The 21,450-nt window shown below is 47.6% G+C and overlaps 1 protein-coding gene across 1 annotated transcript in view; it reads right to left on the bottom strand.

The window, feature by feature from the left end:
- LOC118367222 (Krueppel-like factor 12) overlaps positions 1-21,450 on the bottom strand; it is a 166,126-nt gene that overhangs the window by 27,602 nt on the left and 117,074 nt on the right. Inside the window, exon 4 of the mRNA XM_052493986.1 lies at positions 8,033-8,168. Coding sequence (XP_052349946.1) covers positions 8,033-8,168 — 136 coding nt within the window. The remainder of the gene's footprint in view (positions 1-8,032; positions 8,169-21,450) is intronic.

Below are 21,450 nucleotides of genomic sequence, written 5' to 3'. Positions count from 1 at the left end.
ATCTCCTCATTGGTATATAGAAGCAGGTACCCACGTGCCATCTCCTCATTGGTTATACCCACGTGTGTGACTGAAAGACGAACTGTTTTGCCGGTAGTTGTGGTAAAACAATGAGTTTTAGATTTAATCACCATATAAGTTAACCTGTTAGGCCGCCCCATCCCGGATCCGGGATTGTGACTACAGCCTCAAGCTCATTACCATAACGCAACATTAGCGATTTCTGAAAATTGAAATAATGAAATGAAATAAATATGCCTGTCCTCAAGCTTATCCTTTTCTTAACAATCCTGTCGTCTCAGATTTTCAAAATATGCTTTAGAACCAGAGAAAATCAATAATTTGTGTAAGAGTGGTGATAGCTAGCGTAGCATTTAGCGTTAGCATTTAGCACGCAACATTCACAAAAACCAGCAAAGGGATCAAATAAAATAATTTACCTTTGAAGAACTTCAGATGTTTCAATGAGGAGACTCTCAGTTACATAGCAGATGTCCAGTTTTTCCTGAAAGATGCTTGTGTAGGACACAACGTTCCGTTTTGTTACTATGCATTTGGCTACCGAAACTAACCGAAAATTCAGTCACCTAAACGTCGAACTTTTTCCGAATTAACTCCATAATATCGACTGAAACATGGAAAACGTTGTTTGAATCAATCCTCAAGGTGTTTGGTCATATATCTCTTCATTGAAATGCCAGTCCTAGACGCGTGCATTCTTCTCTGATTCGGATGGAAAAATACTGGGACCTGACTTTTGCGCACCAATTTCCACGCAGACACCATGCGGGACACTTGGTAATTGTAGGCTCTTATGGCCAATCTTCCAATGATATGCCTACAAATACGTCACAATGCTGCAGACACCTGGGGAAACGATAGGAAGTGTCCGTTGATTCCTGTGCCATTCACAGCCATATAAGGAGATCATGGAAAACGTGCCTTCAGAAATCCTGTTGATTTCCTGGTCACTCAAACATCTTGGTTTTGCCTGTAGATATTGTTCTATGGCACTCACAGTGAAAATCTTTGCAGTTCTGGAAACGTCAGAGTGTCTTCTTTCCAAAACTATCAATTCCAAGCATAGTCGAGCATCTTTTCGTGACAAAATATCGCGCTAAAAACGGGCACGTCTTTTTATCCAAAAATGAAATACTGCCCCTAGAGTTCTAACAGGTTAAACGATGAAAAAGCCTGGAAGGAGGAGAGATGACTAGAAACGATTTGGTTCGCCATTTTATGTGTGGATTAATTGCCGGAGTAGAGGAGCTTGTGCATTTCAGGTAAAATAACAACTCAATGTTTATATCCCAGGACAAATTAGCTAGCAACAGCAAGCTAGCTAAATAGGACAAATTAATGTTAGCTAGCAAGTGCAAGCTAACTAGCGAAATTGCCATACATGTTTAATGATTTTCGACCTGTCCCCAAATGAATGTCATTGGTTCAGAGTTTGTTTTGATATTTTAACCTGCGTGTCGTGATTGCGTTTGGTGTGGGGGGGGCAAAATAAATGTATGCACGATAGCGCACGATGGCACACGCACGCAGCTGGTTTGGGTTCCGTGTGAGGGCTATATCTGATCTTTGTTTACATTTTTTATATTGGGGCATTCTTATTTAAGATGGTGATAAAAGCACTTTTGAAGAATAACCAAGCATCCTTGAGGTCAGTACCCTTCCAGGATACCCGGGCCAGGTCGATTAGAAAGGCCTGTTCGCCGAAGTGTTTTTGGGAGCATTTGACAGTGACCCATTACGGATGCAGGCAATGAGGCAGTGATCGCTGAGATATTGGTTGAAAACAACAGAGGTGTATTTGGAGGGCAGACTGGTTAGGTTGATATCTATGAGGGTGCCCGTGTTTATGGGTTTATGGTTTTACCTGGTAGGTTAATTCACGAATATGATGTCAGTTCGGTTGTCATCTGAGACATTCTCATCAATGATAAGATGACATAAACTCTACAGTGGAAAGTCTACACATCAGAGTTATCGGATTCACATGGAATTGTTGTTCAATTTAAATGTTTGAATAAGAAATTATTTTTGATGGGATGAAATGTGACTTTAGCTTCTAAAATGTGAGATTTTGGTTTTCATAATATAGGGCTCTGCTCAATCAGTGGCCCGCCCCTGTGAAGGGACATGGGCTATAAAAAAATTCAAACACGCCCTCCTCTCCCTTCCTATATATGCCCTTAGCGACAATATAACCTCCTGTTCTGAGGACATGAGGACGACGGTCCGATGTCAGAATAACTACAGAACGAAGCCAACATCGGTGTGAGCTTTGGTTGCGAATGGTATGAACTTTGAACTCTTATTCACTACAGAAGTGATACCTCCTAGCCATTGAGTTAGCAACAGCTGCTGAAAACGAGCATTAGGAAGGAACAGACAGAGTATCCCGTCTACCACACAACGACGTTACTACAACGTTTTCAATTTACCAGCAGAGACATTCTTCAAAAGAACAAAGGACTCGGTTGGGCAACACGGCCTTCCATCTACCACCAACCTACCGAAGCGCAGCTCAGAGTAAATATTTATTGCATTTTCCTTTTCCAAATGGGCGGTAATTTAGAATGCATAAGATACTGTATTTACGATAGTACAGATTCTTCCTTTGTTACTCAGTCTTCCCGCTCTTTCACTCAAACCCAGCCCCTTTTCTTTTGTGAAACAAGCTGTCATATCTGTTCCGCCCGCTAGGGACGTTTTCCTTTATGACGTAATTTGTAATCAAGTTATGATTTAATTATGTGTATGTGTAATTCTGTGTGATTAGTTAGGTATTTAGTAAATAAATAATTAAACCCAATTTTGTATTGCTGGTTCAACTTGTTAGCCAGGGTTTGTGCAGATTTACAACTTTCAGATGAGACTGAATTAAGATGATGATTAATATTGACTGATATTGAGTTTATTCGGAAGATAACAGCTCTATAAATATTATTTAATGGTCCCCTACTCTCTAGTTAATTACATTTACATGATTAGCTCAATCAGGTAATATTAATTATGGAGAAATTATTTTATAGAATAGCATGTCATATCACTTAAATTCGGCATAGCCAAAGACACGACAGCTGCATAGGCTGAGATGAACTCATGTCACGTTCTGACCTTAGTTCCTTTGTTTTGTCTTTTGTTTTAGTATGGTCAGGGCGTGAGTTGGGTGGGTTGTCTATGTTAGTTTGTCTATGATTTTCTATTTCTGTGTTTGGCCTGGTATGGTTCTCAATCAGAGGCAGCTGTCAATTGTTGTCCCTGATTGAGAATCATACTTAGGTAGCCTGGGTTTCACTTTTGGGTTGTGGGTGTTTGTTTGTGAGAGTGTTTGGTCCACGCGGTACTGTTTTCAGTTTTGTATATTCACGTCACCGTTTGTTGTTTTGTTCGAATGTTCTATTGTCTTTATTAAAACACATTATGGACACTTACCACGCTGCGCATTGGTCCTCCGATCCTTCTCGCTACTCGCTACTCCTCCTTCTCGCTACTCCTCCTCTTACAGAAGCACCCACCACCAATGGACCAAGCAGTGTGGTGACGAGAGGCAGCGATACCTGGAGAACTGGACGGCAAAGGACCCTGGGCTCAGGCTGGGGAATATCACCGCCCCAAGGCAGAGCTGGGGGTAGCGAAAGCGGAGAGGCGGCGGTATGAGGAGGCAGAACGGCAGCGCGGCTGGAAGCCCGAGAGGCAGCCCCAAAAATGTATTGGGGGGTGAACACGGGGAGCGTGGCGAAGTCAGGTAGGAGACCTGCGCCAACTTTCCGTGCTTACCGGAGAGCGAGAGGGACCAGGCAGGCACCGTGTTATGCGGTGGAGCGCACGGTGACCCGGTGCGCGTGCATAGCCCGGTGCGGTACATTGCAGCGCCTCGTATCCGCCGGGCTAGAGTGGGCAGCGAGCCAGGTGCCATGAAGCCGGCTCAGCGCATCTGGTCTCCAGTGCGTCTCCTCGGGCCGGTGTACATGGCACCAGCCCTACGCATGGTGTTCCCGGTTTGCCAGCACAGCCCAGTGCGGGCTATTTCACCTCGCCGCACTGGCCTGGCTACAGGGAGCATTCAGCCAGGTAGGGTTGTGCAGGCTCGGTGCTCAAGACCTCCAGTGCGCCTTCATGGTCCGGTCTATCCGGTGCTACCTCCGGTGGCAGCCTCCCGCACCAGGCTGTCTCTCCGTCTTCTCCCTACAGGTGCTTCCGCCTGTCCAGCGCTGCCAGAGCTTTCCTCCTGCCCGGAGCTGCCAGAGTCTCCCGTCTGTCCTGAGCTGCCAGAGTCTCCCGTCTGTCCTGAGCTGCCAGATTCTCCCGTCTGTCCTGAGCTGCCAGAGCCTCCCGTCTGTCCTGAGCTGCCAGAGTCTGCCGTCTGTCCTGGGCCGCCAGAGCCGCCAGTCTGTCCTGAGCTGCCGGAGCCGTCAGGCAGCCAGGAGCTGCCGGAGCCGTCAGTCAGCCAGGCGCTGCCGGAGTCGTCCTTCACTCCGGCGCTGCCAAAATCTCCCATCCATTCGGGACCATGGCTAGGGTCCCCAGTACGAGGCTCTTAAGAGGCCACGGAAGCGGTTAAGGAGGAGGAGAAAGACTATGGTGGAGCGGGGTCCATGTCCCGCGCCAGAGCCGCCACCGCGGACAGACACCCGCCCAGACCCTCCCCTATAGGTTCATGTTTTGCGGCCAGAGTCCGCACCTTTTTTGGGGGGGGGTACTGTCACGTTTTGACCTTAGTTCCTTTGTTTTGTCTTTTGTTTTAGTATGGTCAGGGTGTGAGTTGGTTGGGTTGTCTATGTTAGTTTGTCTATGATTTTCTATTTCTGTGTTTGGCCTGGTATGGTTCTCAATCAGAGGCAGCTGTCAATTGTTGTCCCTGATTGAGAATCATACTTGGGTAGCTTGGATTTCACTTTTGGGTTGTGGGTGTTTTTTTTCCATGTGAGTTTTTGGTCCACAAGGTACTGTTTTCGGTTTTGTATTTTCACATCATCGTTTGTTGTTTTGTTCGAGTGTTCTATTGTCTTTATTAAAAAAAACATTATGGACACTTACCACGCTGCGCATTGGTCCTCCGATCCTTCTCGCTACTCCTCCTCAGAAGAGGAGGACGAGAACCCTCACAACTCAACGTTCTTGACCGCAGATTGTCAGTTCCAAACGCTGCCAGAGACTGAGAATTCCATGTGGGTTGCGCGAGCACGGTACACTAAATTATAAGGGTTGCACAAAGGGGTGGGGAGCATCTGTAAAGCCTAAAGGGAGAGGTGCGATCAGGTATAGAAAACACACACATAGTTGACGAAGCTACAAAGAGCAAAATGATAATCTGTAAATAACTAGGTAAGATACTCAAGTGAGAGTGGTGTGGAGCCTCCCTCTCTTTCCTTCCTTGAACAACTCAGCAGAACAACTCGGCAGTGTAAGGATTGATGCTGGGAGATGAGAAGCAAGTACAGGGAGTGAAAATGTAATTAACAATGGACATGGAACAGGAAAGGACAGGGTCTGGATATGAAAACATAACATTAATGCTGACACGGGAATGAAACAGAGGAAACAGAGATATAGGGAAGGCATTCAAAGCGTGAAGGCGTTCAGGTGATTCCAATGAGCACTGATGTGCGTAATGAAAGGCAACCTGGCACCTTCAAGCGCCAGAGAGGGAGAGCGGGAGCAGGCGTGACAGTATCCCCCCCCTCTAGGGTCGCCACCCGGCATCCCACCTGAACGAGCCTGACGGGCCGGCCGAGGCATGAGCGCTGGACAATCCGGCAGGGGCGTAGAAGCCCGACAATCCGGCAGGGGCGTAGAAGCCCGACAAGCCGGCAGAGGCGTGGGAGCCTGATGATTGGGCTGAGGCGTGAAAACCTGACGAACCGGCTGAGGCGTGGGAGCCTGAAGAACCGGCTGAGGCCTGGGAGCCTGATGAGTCAGCTGAAGCATGACGTGGGGTGGGCGTCTGCCAAGCCAACCATGGCAGGAAGATCTTTCGAGCCTGATGAACTAGCTGAGGCAGCTCCAGTTCCATCGATGACGGCACCCGGACGCGACGTCACCAACCAAAACAAAAAAACCTTACTCCCTGATGCTTCCTTTAATGGTGTCAGCATTCTGGAAGGATTGACGCTGGTAGACGAGATGCAAGTACAGGGAGTGAACATTTACTTAACAACGGACATGGAACAGGACAGCGCCTGGACATGAAAACATAACGACATTAATGCTGACACGGGGATGAAACAGAGGAAGCAGACAGATATAGGGAAGGCAATCAAAACGTGAAGGAGTCCAGGTGAGTCCAATGAGCGCTGATGCATATAATGATGGTGACAGGTGTGCGTAAGGCAGCCTGGCGCCCTTGAGCGCCAGAGAGGGAGAGTGGGAGCAGGTGTGCCAGAGAGGGAGAGTGGGAGCAGGTGTGACAGGCAAAACGTCTTTGTTTCAGCGATGGTCTTAATCTTGCGACAAAACCGCCACTGACATGACCGCTGCTTATAGCTGCTGCTGAGAAACCAGGGGAGACTGAAGAACTAACAATAATTGCTAATTGCCTAGCAGAGGTGGAGAGCACACCTCCCAATACAGCCACTGATTACCAAAACAAGTCACTTATTGCCCTGCCCCTTGATCCTGGTTGATGTGTGAACAACTATCTGCAAACTATGAGCGGTCAGCAGTTAACACACCAAGTAGGCCACTGGGAAGACAGGCAGCAACAGTTTTAGACCACAACAGATAAAGACAAAAAAATGATACTTATCACTCCTGGAGATATCAGGAATCCTCTATCTATTGAATGAACTAGGCTACATGTCATACTAAACAGGGTATAAACACTAAATAGGTCAGGAGACAGACAGGGAGCCTAATAAGGAATGAAAATGAATTATTTAGGCTATATTATATGGATTATTTCAAGGCCTACAAAGAAATACATTGTGAAGGATTTGCAAGTGCCACAAAATAGGATGGTAGGGACATAAAGCTCTCAGCACTTAAACAACATTTTGTTGTATTAAATCATTACATTCTATAAATTGCGAGTACAGGCTGTGACTTACTTAGAATTAAATACAAATTAAATAAAAAATGCCTCATTAGGCTCAGTCTACAGTGCCTTTGAATTCATTTTTAGAAACACAAGTTTGGCTAGTCTGTTGCTTCAGGCTCATGATATGGTGCCCGGAGCAGGCCATCCTCTCTGCGCTTGCAGAGCCACTGGGGATGCTAAACAAAAGCTCCTTGAAAGTGGGACTATGCCAGGCCTATTATCATTTAGGCCAAAATCAAATATGGACTAAATGATAATGGAACAAAAATGAATGAAAGTTTTAAGAGAACAGATTTTTTGTTTATAAATACTTTGCTACAATAACACACCGAGCTATCTACCCACCTAGGCTACAAATGCATGCTGGTCTGGGCATGCCCTGAGCTCATGTAGTGAGCGCTACTGGAGCGAAATTGGAGTGAGGGAGAAGGCCGACAATCCAGCCTTTGGGAATGTCGCTCCTTGCTCCATTCAAATTAGGCACACCCTGCTCTTCTTTCCGCTCCAGCTCCACTCCGCTCACATACTCTGTTTGGGATGCATTCCAAGTGAGGGAATGTTTGTTTGTTTGTTTGTTTGTTTTTGTGTGTGTGTGTGTGTGTGTGTGTGTGTGTGTGTGTGTGTGTGTGTGTGTGTGTGTGTGTGTGTGTGTGTGTGTGTGTGTGTGTGTGTGTGTGTGTGTAGGATGTGCTGAGTCTGGTGGTTAAAGTATGAGTTCTGGGTCTGGAGGTTTCTAGGTTTAGGGGTGAGGAGAGCATACTGAAACCCTGATTCTGATTATAAGACTGGGCTAGGATGGATGGGGAAGCCCTGACTCATCTTATTATACGCAGATGGACTAGAAACATTAATAGGGTGGTATAAGGCTATACAGAAGGATACATAATACTTAAACACACACACACACACAAACGCACACACAGGACACACAAAACAAACGTGCACACACAGAGAACACACAATACACACACTAGTACTTACTCCTGTACGGCGCGTGCTATAGACAGAGCGGTAGATCCGGTCTCGATGACACTGTCCAGGGTGACATTGGGCAGGTCATCATCGTCACTGTCACTCTTGATGTGCCGCGGCGACAAGCTGTTGTGGTCTGTGTATGCTGCCATGGAGACAGACAGAGAAGAGTTTGTCCCATATTCTACATTCTATACTGTAACATGTGATACTGTTGTAAGGTTACATGAAATAGACATATGATAAGGTTTATGTGTGCTGCCATTAGACACAAACACAGAAGACAAAGACAGAAGTCCCATATTACATTATATACTGTACCATACAGACAAGCCCATACACCATGCAAGCCAAAAAGCTTCATGATACAATTTTTGTATATCAACAACCACTCCTTAAAAAAGAAAATCATGCTAAATATCATATGATTCTACAGTATGTACAGTATCTAATAACAGTCCAACATATCAGACAGAATATCTTTGTTTTCTGTATTAGAATTTGTTCTTACTGTACATGGTTTCCAGTCACTGGGAGAATAAAATAAAAATTTCCCCTAATGTTGCTATTTTGGTATTTTTTAAATAATATGGCTTCACAGAATACTGGTGCTTCTCATCAGCTGTAGCCAATTTTTACCAAGTTCCTCAAACCACCTAACCTGTCTGAGACCAATGTCTCAGTCCTAGTCTTATTGATATGACATAAAGTGGGGTTGAAATGATTGACACCCTTGATAAAAATGAGCAATGACTGTAAAATAATTAAAATAATGTTCTCTATTTTATGCTCAAAGAAATTGGGAAGTTATATTATTTTATAATACAATTGCTCAGAGAAAGAGATTGTGTTTAACAATTAATATGTTTTTTTCTTGAAAAGTTAAGGGTAAAAGTGATCAAAGATCCCCTGTTACTGATTCTGGTGAGAGGTTAGAAAGTCTTTGGGGTATGATCTCTGTAACTTTCTCACTCATCATTATTCACGATTCATTCAGGATTATCCGTAATCATGGTAGCATCCACAATAATTTGGAAGTGTTTAGAAAATATTTTATTCTTATTTACAATAAAAGAGCGATTTCCTAGGTTAGCTAGCCAGCTATTGTCGTTCTTTTAACGCAACGTAACGTAAACAACACTGCTAGCTAGCCAGCTAGCCCCCCGTATAGTAGCACTGTAGAAACTATTACACTCAACGGAACGACTTGATTAGTGTAGTGTCAACAACGCAGCCACTGCCAGCTAGCCTACTTTAGCAGTACTGTATCATTTTAATCATTTTAGTCAATAAGATTCTTGCTACGTAAGCTTAACTTTCTGAACATTCGTGACGTGTAGTCCACTTGTCATTCCAATCTCCTTGCATTAGCGTAGCCTTTTCTGTAGCCTGTCAACTATGTGTCTGTCTATCCCTGTTCTCTCCTCTCTGCACAGACCATACAAACGCTCCACACCGCGCGGCCGCGACCACCCTAATCTGGTGGTCCCAGCACGTACGACCCACGTGGAGTTCCAGGTCTCCGGTAGCCTCTGGAACTGCCGATCTGCGGCCAACAAGGCAGAGTTCATCTCAGCCTATGCCTCCCTCCAGTCCCTTGACTTCTTGGCACTGACGGAAACATGGATCACCACAGATAACACTGCTACTCCTACTGCTCTCTCCTCGTCCGCCCACGTGTTCTCGCACACCCCGAGAGCTTCTGGTCAGCGGGGTGGTGGCACCGGGATCCTCATCTCTCCCAAGTGGTCTTTCTCTCTTTCTCCCCTTACCCATCTGTCTATCGCCTCCTTTGAATTCCATGCTGTCACAGTTACCAGCCCTTTCAAGCTTAACATCCTTATCATTTATCGCCCTCCAGGTTCCCTCGGAGAGTTCATCAATGAGCTTGATGCCTTGATAAGCTCCTTTCCTGAGGACGGCTCACCTCTCACAGTTCTGGGCGACTTTAACCTCCCCACGTCTACCTTTGACTCATTCCTCTCTGCCTCCTTCTTTCCACTCCTCTCCTCTTTTGACCTCACCCTCTCACCTTCCCCCTACTCACAAGGCAGGGAATACGCTTGACCTCATCTTTACTAGATGCTGTTCTTCCACTAACCTCATTGCAACTCCCCTCCAAGTCTCCGACCACTACCTTGTATCCTTTTCCCTCTCGCTCTCATCCAACACTTCCCACACTGCCCCTACTCGGATGGTATCGCGCCGTCCCAACCTTCGCTCTCTCTCCCCGCTACTCTCTCCTCTTCCATCCTATCATCTCTTCCCTCTGCTCAAACTTTCTCCAACCTATCTCCTGATTCTGCCTCCTCAACCCTCCTCTCCTCCCTTACTGCATCCTTTGACTCCCTATGTCCCCTATCCTCCAGGCCGGCTCGGTCCTCCCTCCCGCTCCGTGGCTCGACGACTCCTTGCGAGCTCACAGAACAGGGCTCCGGGCAGCCGAGCGGAAATGGAGGAAAACTCGCCTCCCTGCGGACCTGGCATCCTTTCACTCCCTCCTCTCTACATTTTCCTCCTCTGTCTCTGCTGCTAAAGCCACTTTCTACCATTCTAAATTCCAAGCATCTGCTTCTAACCCTAGGAAGCTCTTTGCCACCTTCTCCTCCCTCCTGAATCCCCCCTCCTCCCTCTCTGCAGATGACTTCGTCAACCATTTTGAAAAGAAGGTCGACGACATCCGATCCTCGTTTGCTAAGTCAAACGACACCGCTGGTTCTGCTCACACTGCCCTACCCTATGCTCTGACCTCTTTCTCCCCTCTCTCTCCAGATGAAATCTCGCGTCTTGTGACGGCCGGCCGCCCAACAACCTGCCCGCTTGACCCTATCCCCTCCTCTCTTCTCCAGACCATTTCCGGAGACCTTCTCCCTTACCTCACCTCGCTCATCAACTCATCCCTGACCGCTGGCTACGTCCCTCCCGTCTTCAAGAGAGCGAGAGTTGCACCCCTTCTGAAAAAACCTACACTCGATCCCTCCGATGTCAACAACTACAGACCAGTATCCCTTCTCTCTTTTCTCTCCAAAACTCTTGAGCGTGCCGTCCTTGGCCAGCTCTACCGCTATCTCTCTCAGAATGACCTTCTTGATCCAAATCAGTCAGGTTTCAAGACTAGTCATTCAACTGAGACTGCTCTTCTCTGTATCACGGAGGCGCTCCGCACTGCTAAAGCTAACTCTCTCTCCTCTGCTCTCATCCTTCTAGACCTATCGGCTGCCTTCGATACTGTGAACCATCAGATCCTCCTCTCCACCCTCTCCGAGTTGGGCATCTCCGGCGCGGCCCACGCTTGGATTGCGTCCTACCTGACAGGTCGCTCCTACCAGGTGGCGTGGCGAGAATCTGTCTCCTCACCACGCGCTCTCACCACTGGTGTCCCCCAGGGCTCTGTTCTAGGCCCTCTCTTATTCTCGCTATACACCAAGTCACTTGGCTCTGTCATAACCTCACATGGTCTCTCCTATCATTGCTATGCAGACGACACACAATTAATCTTCTCCTTTCCCCCTTCTGATGACCAGGTGGCGAATCGCATCTCTGCATGTCTGGCAGACATATCAGTGTGGATGACGGATCACCACCTCAAGCTGAACCTCAGCAAGACGGAGCTCCTCTTCCTCCCGGGAAGGACTGCCTGTTCCATGATCTCGCCATCACGGTTGACAACTCCATTGTGTCCTCCTCCCAGAGCGCTAAGAACCTTGGCGTGATCCTGGACAACACCCTGACGTTCTCAACTAACATCAAGGCGGTGTCCCGTTCCTGTAGGTTCATGCTCTACAACATCCGCAGAGTACGACCCTGCCTCACACAGGAAGCGGCGCAGGTCCTAATCCAGGCACTTGTCATCTCCCGTCTTGATTACTGCAACTCGCTGTTGGCTGGGCTCCCTGCCTGTGCCATTAAACCCCTACAACTCATCCAGAACGCTGCAGCCCGTCTGGTGTTCAACCTTCCCAAGTTCTCTCACGTCACCCCGCTCCTCCGCTCTCTCCACTGGCTTCCAGTTGAAGCTCGCATCCGCTACAAGACCATGGTGCTTGCCTACGGAGCTGTGAGGGGAACGGCACCTCAGTACCTCCAGGCTCTGATCAGGCCCTACACCCAAACAAGGGCACTGCGTTCATCCACCTCTGGCCTGCTCGCCTCCCTACCACTGAGGAAGTACAGTTCCCGCTCAGCCCAGTCAAAACTGTTCGCTGCTCTGGCCCCCCAATGGTGGAACAAACCCCCTCACGACGCCAGGACAGCGGAGTCAATCACCACCTTCCGGAGACACCTGAAACCCCACCTCTTCAAGGAATACCTAGGATAGGGTAAGTAAGGGTAAGTAATCCTTCTCACCCCCCCCCCAAAAAAAAGATTTAGATGCAAGTGGCTCTTCCACTGGATGTCATAAGGTGTATGCACCAATTTGTAAGTCGCTCTGGATAAGAGCGTCTGCTAAATGACTTAAATGTAAATGTAAAAGTGACTCCGAAAGGACACATGCCCTTTCACACCTGGACAAAAGGAACAACTATGTGAGAATGCCATTCATTGACTACAGCTCAGAGTTCAACACCATAGTGGCCTCAAAGCTCATCAGTAAGCTAAGGACCCTGGGACTAAACTCCTCCCTCTGCATATGGAATCTGGACTTCTGACTGGCCACCACAGGTGGTAAGGGTAGGTAACAACACATCCGCCACATTAATCCTCAACACAGGGGCCCCTAAAATGTGCCTGCTCAGTCCTCTCCTGTACTCCCTGTTCACTCATCGCTGCACAGCCAGGCACGACTCCAACACCATTATTCATTTTGACAATGACGCAACAGTGGTTGGCCTGATCACCAACAACAATGAGACAGCCTATAGGGAGGAGGTCAGAGACCTGACTGTGTGGTGCCAGGGTAACTACCTTTCCCTCAACGTGATCAAGACAAAGGAGATGATTGTGGACTACAGGAAAAGGAGGGCCGAGAACACCGCCATTCTCATCGACGGGACTGTAGTGGAGCAGGTTGAGAGCTTCTTTTTCCTTGGCGTCCACATCATCAACAAACGAACATGGTCCAAGCACACCAAGACAGTCGTGAAGAGGGCATGACAAAATGTATTTCCCCTCAGGAGAATGAAAAGATTTGGCATCTGGTCCTCAGATCCTCAAAATGTTTATCAGCTGCACCATCAGGAGCATCCTGACGGGTTGCATCACTGCCTGGTATGGCAACTGCTCGGCCTCCGACCGCAAGGCACTACAGAGGATAGTGTGTACAGCCCAGTACATCACCGGGGCCAAGCTTCCTGCCATCCAGGACCTCTATACCAGGCCATGTCAGGGGAAGACCCTAAAAATTGTCAAGACTCCAGCCACCCTAGTCATAGACTGTTTGTTGTCTGTTACCGCACGGCAAGCGTTACCGGGAACGCCAAGTCTAGATCCAAGAGGTTTCTAAACAACTTCTACCCCCAAGCCATAAGACCCCTGAATATCTAATCAAATTGCTACCCAGACTATTTGCATTGCCCCACCCCCCTCTTCTACGCTGCTGCTACTCTCTGTTATCATCTATGCATAGTCACTTAAATAACTCCACCTACATGTATATTACCTCAATTACCTCGACACGTGTTGCCGCCGCAGATTGACTCTGTACTGGTACCCCCTGTATATAGCTTCACTATTGCTATTTTACTGCTGCTCTTTAATCATTTGTATTTTCTTGAGACGGCATTGTTGGTTAAGAGCTTGTAAGTAAGCATTTCACTGTAACACCTGTTGTATCCGGCACATGTGACAAATACAATCTGAATTGTTTGGATTATTTACCAATAATTGAATTTGGTTCCATAAAAATTTGAAACACAACCAAAATAAACTGCAAAGGCATCCAACAAGTTTATAGAGTCTAGGAATATGGGACCAAATACTAAACTTTTGACCACTTTATTTATAAGAATCTTTAGGGGTGTCAATAATTTTGTACCCATACCTTTTCAGGAAAAAAACAAAATCTCATTTTCTGGGCAATTGTATTAGTGTAAAATAATATAAATGTCTCATTTTTTTAAGCATACAATACACCACAGTATTTGAATTGTATTTTTCCGTGCTTTTTTTTTTAAAATTGTATATTTCCGTGCTTATGTCCGTGTGTGTGTGTGTGTGTGTGTGTGTGTGTGTGTGTGTGTGTGTGTGTGTGTGTGTGTGTGTTAGCTATGTGCGGGTCAGCTGTTTGTTCACCCGCAGCTGCCCGCAGTTGTTATTAACCCATCCGTAACCACCCAACTATATGTAATATAGTGAAAATCTGAGGCCCGAACCCGACCCTAACCCGCAAATATAGAAAATGTGCTTTACAGTCAGAGATGGCGGGCGGAATGTTTTATTGACAGGCTGTCACGGCCGTCGAAAGAAGTGGACCAAAGTGCAGCATGGTGAGCGTATATTTTCCTTTATATTTAAAATGTCGCCAACAAAACAACAAACAAAGAAACAACCGAGAAGCTTACAGGGCTATAGTGCCACTGTCAAAAGTCAACTACCCACAATCACAGGTGGGAAAAAGGGCTGCCTAAGTATGATTCCCAATCAGAGACAACGATAGACAGCTGTCCCTGATTGAGAACCATACCCTGCCAAACAGAAATATAAATCATCGAAATAAAGAACATAGAATACAAAACATAGAATGCCCACCCCATATCACACCCTGACCTAACCAAATAGAGAAATAAAACGTCTCTCTAAGGTCAGGGCATGACACAGACCTTTTTAGGCCTGTGTTTCTGTTTATAAATTCAGACATTTAAGTAGGCTATTTGTTAGTCACCTGAACAAAAATATAAAAAGAATATGTAATGTGGAAGGACCACTAGAGGGCAGGCTGGGCTCATGGATAGTAGCCCAACAAAGCATGGGAGACAAGGTAACCAGAGTCAATTAAGCACAGCTGACGGTACTAATGAGATACTCTCCTTCCCCTATAAAAGAGAGAATGGAACCAGCAGAGAGGGGGAAAACTATCTCTGGAAGATGGCCACCGAGAGAGAGAAGCTGTGCTGAAAGAACCACGAAGATGGTGACAAACCCGTGATTTATGTTTGTTGTAGTTTAAAGATTATCCTATTGTGTTCTTGTTTCATCTGGAGAAGAAGATGTGCGTTTTTCCTTGAAGATTTTTCATTGATTATGTTAGAATGTTTTTGTTGACAAAATACCCTCAATAGAGAACCGTGTTCAATCAGAAAAACCTACTCCTGACTCGTTTATTCCACCTTCCCGCTTTAGAGTGACGCCTAATTACTTGGTACGCTCACATTGGTGGAGGATGCGGGCATTAGGTGGACGAGTGACACAAGGATAAGTGAGTAAATTAATATTCTTCCAGAAGACCCGGAGGAACCATTCAAGAACGATGGATAACGCCCTACTACAACAATTGATCACGGCACAGCAGACAACCATAGAACTCCTGCAACAACAGCTGAGTCGACGAGAAGAACCTACAGTTAGGCCAAGAGCGGCTGCTCACGCCATCTTACCTCGTCTCTCCAAGGAGGATGATATTGAGGCCTTTCTCATGACCTTCGAAAGGACGGCCACCTTGGAAGAGTGGCCGCCCACAGAATGGGCTAGCGCATTAGCTCCTCTTTTGACCGGGGTGGCTCAGGAAGCCTATTTTGACCTGGATTCCCGCGAAGCTGCGGACTATGGGCGACTAAAAACCGAGATCCTGTCCCGGTACCAGCTGACTGCCAGAGATAGGGCTGTAAAGTTCCATCAATGGACCTATACAGCTGATCAACCCGTCCGTGCCCAGATCTTCGCCTTAATACGACTGACGAAACAGTGGCTAGAACCTGGAAAGGGAGTAGGACATGTGATAGAGACTCTCGTAGTGGACAAGATATTGAGAGAATTACCCAGTGACTTAAAAAGGGTTGTGGGGCAAGCCAACCCGTTGTCAGCCGACGACATAGCCCAGGCGGTGGAAACATATCGGTCTACAGGGGAGTTGTTAAAAAGTGACAAGGAGGAACGGAAGGAGTCTTCCAATCCCGTACCACGACTCACCCCGGCGCGCCCGCCACCGAAACGTCCAAGCCCCCCCCGGAGGTGGGAGAAGTCAGCCACCACACAGCCGGGTCGGTGTTATAAGTGTCAGTCTCCCAACCATTATGCCCCACAATGTCCTAGCAAGGATGAGCCCATGGTCACGGAGTCGTCACTGCCTACCCCCACACATCCCGTTTTGAGGGGGCAGGATCAACACTGTTGGTTAGCAGAGATAGCCCCAGCCTCAGAGATTCCGGTGCGAGTTGAAGGACAAGATGTGGTAGCTATTCTCGACTCGGGAAGTATGGTTACGTTAGTAGAGGAGCGGATGGTGACCTCCGCCACACTGCTACCAGACAAAGTAGCCGTATCCTGTATCCATGGAGACACCCACTATTACCCCACTGTGAATCTGCCTATTCTCACTCCAAAAGGAAGGTGTACAGTCAGGGCAGGGAAAGTGCCCCAGCTGAAGGTGCCATTATTGATCGGGAGAGACTGTCCCCTATATAAGGAGCTTCGGCAGATGACGTTATGCACGGGAAGAAGGGGGACAGGAAAGAAGAGAATCTCCAAGCCCGAGGTAGTAGTACTACAAGGAGACGTAGCCGCGTCCTCGTCCTCTACAGCAGAGGAAGAAATAGCGACCCAACGTTTACGACAGATATTCCAGGAAACCACCGATGAAGACACCTGTGAAGGGTTATAGACAACGCAGGAAGGAAGGAGCAACCAGGCACTAAGGGATATATTTGAAGCTCCATCCGAGGAGGGAACCTGGAAGGGATTCTCCTCGGTCTCCCCTGATGGGGATGTGGAACAACCTCCACATCCCTCTACTGAGGTTGACCTGCCCCAGGAATTAAAGGGACAGTTCGGCACCTCGCAGCATAGAGACCCAGACCTAAGGGAGGCCATGAGGAAGGTGAAGGTGATCGACGGAAGGAACGTCGACGGATCAGGTGAGCCCCCTCTTCCTTACTATGCAATAAGGCGGGGTCTCTTATACTGGGTCGTACGACGAAGGGGGGAAAACCAGGAATTACTAATGGTGCCTAGACCATACAGGGATACAGTTCTACAGTTAGCCCATTCCCACATCCTAGGAGGACACCTGGCACGAGACAAGACGATTGACAGAATCATGCAGAGATTCTATTGGCCCCGTGTCACCCGAGATGTGGCCAGGTATTGTAAGACGTGTGATCAATGTCAACGTACAGCCCCACGGCCACACCTACGTAACCCTTTGATTCCTCTCCCCATCATAGAGACTCCCTTTGAACGCATAGCTATGGACCTCGTAGGACCCCTCCCAAAATCCGCCAGAGGACACGAGTACATCCTAGTGGTTATAGATTATGCTACCAAGTTCCCGGAGGCCATACCCCTACGTAACATGTCGTCAAAGGGAATTGCCAAGGAGTTATTCCTGATGTTCTCTCGTGTGGGCCTTCCCAAGACTATCTTAACCGATCAAGGAACCCGTTCATGTCCCGGTTGATGAAGGACTTGTGTCGGTTATATCAGGTTCAACAGATACGTACAAGCATATTCCACCCTCAAACAGATGGGTTGTGTGAACGCTTGAACAAAACAATTAAAAGCATGTTGAGAAGAGTGGTGTCCCGAGACGGGAAAAACTGGGACATGCTTCTCCCACACTTAATGTTTGCCCTGCGAGAAGTACCCCAGGCATCCACTGGATTCTCTCCGTTTGAATTGCTCTATGGCAGACCCTGTCGAGGAATCCTCGACTTAGCCAAGGAGACCTGGGAGACCCAACCATGCCCCTTTCGATCTACAATAGAACACGTTACCCTGATGAGAGACCGCCTGTCAGCAGTGTGGCCCATAGTCAAGGAGCATATGGAGAAGGCCCAAAGGACCCAAGGCCGGGCCTATGATAAATCTGCGACCCCCGTGAGTTCACTGTGGGAGAGAAAGTGATGGTGCTTGTGCCCACGGCCGAACATCGCTTGCTGGCGCAGTGGAGGGGGCCCTACGAGGTAATGAAAAGGGTCTCACCGGTCAATTACCTCATCAAGCAACCTGACAGGAGGAAGAAGGTCCAACTCTATCACATAAACCTGCTGAAGACGTACCATGGACGAGAGGAGGAGGTGGCTTTGATGGCCCTGGAGGGCAAAAAAAAAAAAGAGGCTCTACCACAGGTGCGCCGTGGCCAAACTCTCCTACCGGAGCAGTCAAGACAGCTAGACAAGCTGATTATGAACTTTGGTCGAATATTCTCTCCATTCCGAGGACAAACAGATGTCCTGTTCCACCATATCCACACTGAACCCGGCAAGAAAGTGCATATCCGCCCTTACAGGATTCCTGAGGCTCGCCGAGTCATCGCTAAGAAAGAGGTGAGGGAGATGTTGAGGATGGGCGTGATCGAGCCCTCGACGAGCGAGTGGTCCAGTCCCATAGTCCTGGTCCCCAAAGCCGATGGTAGTATGAGACTCTGCAACGACTTTAGGGGCGTGAATGCCATCTCTACATTCGATGCGTACCCCATGCCCCGCGTGGATGAACTCTTGGAGCGCTTAGGAAAGGCCAAGTTCATCACTACCCTGGATTTGACGAAGGGATATTGGCAAGTGCCGGTGGCTCCGGAGGATCGCCCAAAGACTGCCTTCGCCACTCCAGAGGGGCTTTTCCAGTATGTGAGGATGCCCTTCGGACTGCACGGAGCTGCTGCAACCTTCCAACGCCTCATGGATGCCATTCTACGGCCCCATCAAGAGTATGCAGCGGCGTACATAGACGATGTGGTCATCCACAGCGAGGACTGGGATAGTCACCTCCTGCGATTACGGGCGGTGCTCGTGAGTTTGGAAGCCACAGGGTTGACAGCCAATCCAAATAAATGCTGCCTGGGCCTGTCCGAAGCGGAATACCTGGGGTATACCGTGGGGAATGGGAAAATACGCCCGCAGGCAGAGAAGACCAGGGCAATTCGTGACTGGCCTCGACCCCGGACCAAGCGAGACGTTCGGGCCTTCTTAGGGATAACAGGATATTATCGCCATTTTATCCCGGGATATGCAACCATTGCCAACCCCTCACAAACCTCATCAGGAAAAACCTGCCAAACCAGGTAGAGTGGAAAGACGAGACGGAAGAGGCCTTTCAATTGTTAAAAGATGGCCTGTGTTCCGATCCCGTTCTACAGGCTCCGGACTTCTCACAAGAGTTCATTGTGCAAGTCGACGCCTCGGATACAGGGCTCGGGGCCGTACTAGCTCAGGGTGAAGGTGAAGCAGAGAAGCCGATTCTCTTCATTAGTAGGAAACTCAGCGATCGGGAACAGAGGTATGCGACCGTAGAGAAAGAGGCCTTAGCCATCAAGTGGGCCCTCGATTATCTCCGGTACTACCTACTGGGTCGGAGGTTTGCATTAGTTACTGACCATGCGCCCCTCACGTGGATGGCTGGTAAGAGAAACAATAACAACAGAATAGCCAGATGGTTTTTGTCTTTGCAACCGTTCTCTTTCCATGTCATCCACAGGGCCGGATCGAGGAACGGGAATGCAGACGCGCTGTCCCGACGCGACCAAGACGGTGCGTCTGGCGCCCGACCCTCCGGTTCGGTCCTGGGGGGGAAAGTATGTGGAAGGACCACTAGAGGGCAGGCTGGGCTCATGGATAGTAGCCCAACAAAGCATGGGAGACAAGGTAACCAGAGTCAATTAAGAACAGCTGACGGTACTAATGAGATACTCTCCTTCCCCTATAAAAGAGAGAATGGAACCAGCAGAGAGGGGGAAAACTATCTCTGGAAGATGGCCACCGAGAGAGAGAAGCTGTGCTGAAAGAACCACGAAGATGGTGACAAACCCGTGATTTATGTTTGTTGTAGTTTAAAGATTATCCTATTGTGTTCTTGTTTCATCTGGAGAAGAAGATGTGCGTTTTTCCTTGGAAGATTTTTCATTGATTATGTTAGAATGTTTTTGTTGACAAAATACCCTCAATAGAGAACCGTGTTCAATCAGAAAAACCTACTCCTGACTCGTTTATTCCACCTTTCCGCTTTAGAGTGACGCCTAATTACTTGGTACGCTCACAGTAAAGTGTTTGTCCCATTTTTCATGACCTGAAATAAAAGATCCCGGAATTTGTTTTATGCCCTAAAAACATATTTCTCTAACATTCTGTGCACAGTTGTTTACATCCCTGTTATTGAGCATTCTCCTTTTCCAAGATAATCCATCCACCTGACAGGTGTGGCATTTCAAGAAGCTGATTAAACAGCATGATCATTATCCAGGTGCATGTTGTGCTGGGGCCAATAAAAGGCCACTCTAAAATGTACAGTTTTGTCACACAACACAATGCCACAGATGTCTCAAGTTGAGGGAGCGTGCAAATGGAATGCTGACTGCAGGAATGTCCACCAGAGCCATGAATTTCATTTTAATTTCTCTATCGTCTGAGACCAGCCACCCGGAGAGCTGATGAAACTGTGGGTTTGTACAACAAAAACATTTCTACACAAACTGTCAAACTGTCTGCGTGCTCGTCGTCCTCACCAGGGTCTTGACCTGACTGCAGTTTGGCATTATAACCAACTTCCGTAGGTAAATGCTCACCTTCGATGGCCGCTGGCACGCTGGAAAAGTGTTCTCTTCTCATTCCAGTTTCAACTGTACTGGGTAGATAGCGTGTTTGGTGTCATGTGAGCGTGCGGTTTTCTGATGTTAGCATTGTGAACAGAGTGTCCCAATGTGGTGGTGAGGTTATGGTATGTGCAGACATAAGCTACAGACAATGAACACAATTACATTTTATCGATAGCAATTTGAATGCAGAGATACCGTGATGAGATCCTGAGGCCCATTGCTGTGCCATTCATCAGCATGATAATGAATGGACCCATGTCGCAAGGATCTGTACACAATTCCTGGAAGCTAACATTGAGCATGTTCCCATGATCCCATGTTCCCAGTTCCCATGAAGTGACATTTTGAAGTCCCTGTCTTGTGAATGTGGAAATTGTATAGTGCTTCATAGTCATCACACATAACATCCTCATCCTTTTCCAGTTATTAGACTAATGTTCTGGCCCTTCTACTTATTTTCAACTCTCCATTTTACAACTTTTTCTTTTTGAATTCAACTCCGACATTGTCCTTTTTGCCTCAGTGGATCAAGCCCTAAAGCTTAGGCTACGCACTAACGCCAGATAAAAATAATGAAAGAAAAACCTCAATGTAGCCTATAGATATGAATTGCACAAAGAATTACATATTTATGGACTTCATTCTACCCAAGCGACACTGCTCATGCCATGCTACAGGCTGTCTTGCCCTCAGGCCAGTTGTCTGTTTGACAGCTCCTGACAGGAAGTTCTTGTTCGGTCTACAGTGA

The sequence above is a fragment of the Oncorhynchus keta genome, chromosome 34 (assembly GCF_023373465.1).
Source record: "Oncorhynchus keta strain PuntledgeMale-10-30-2019 chromosome 34, Oket_V2, whole genome shotgun sequence".
NCBI classification, from domain to species: domain Eukaryota; kingdom Metazoa; phylum Chordata; class Actinopteri; order Salmoniformes; family Salmonidae; genus Oncorhynchus; species Oncorhynchus keta.
This window is presented reverse-complemented; position numbering and strand designations above follow the sequence as displayed.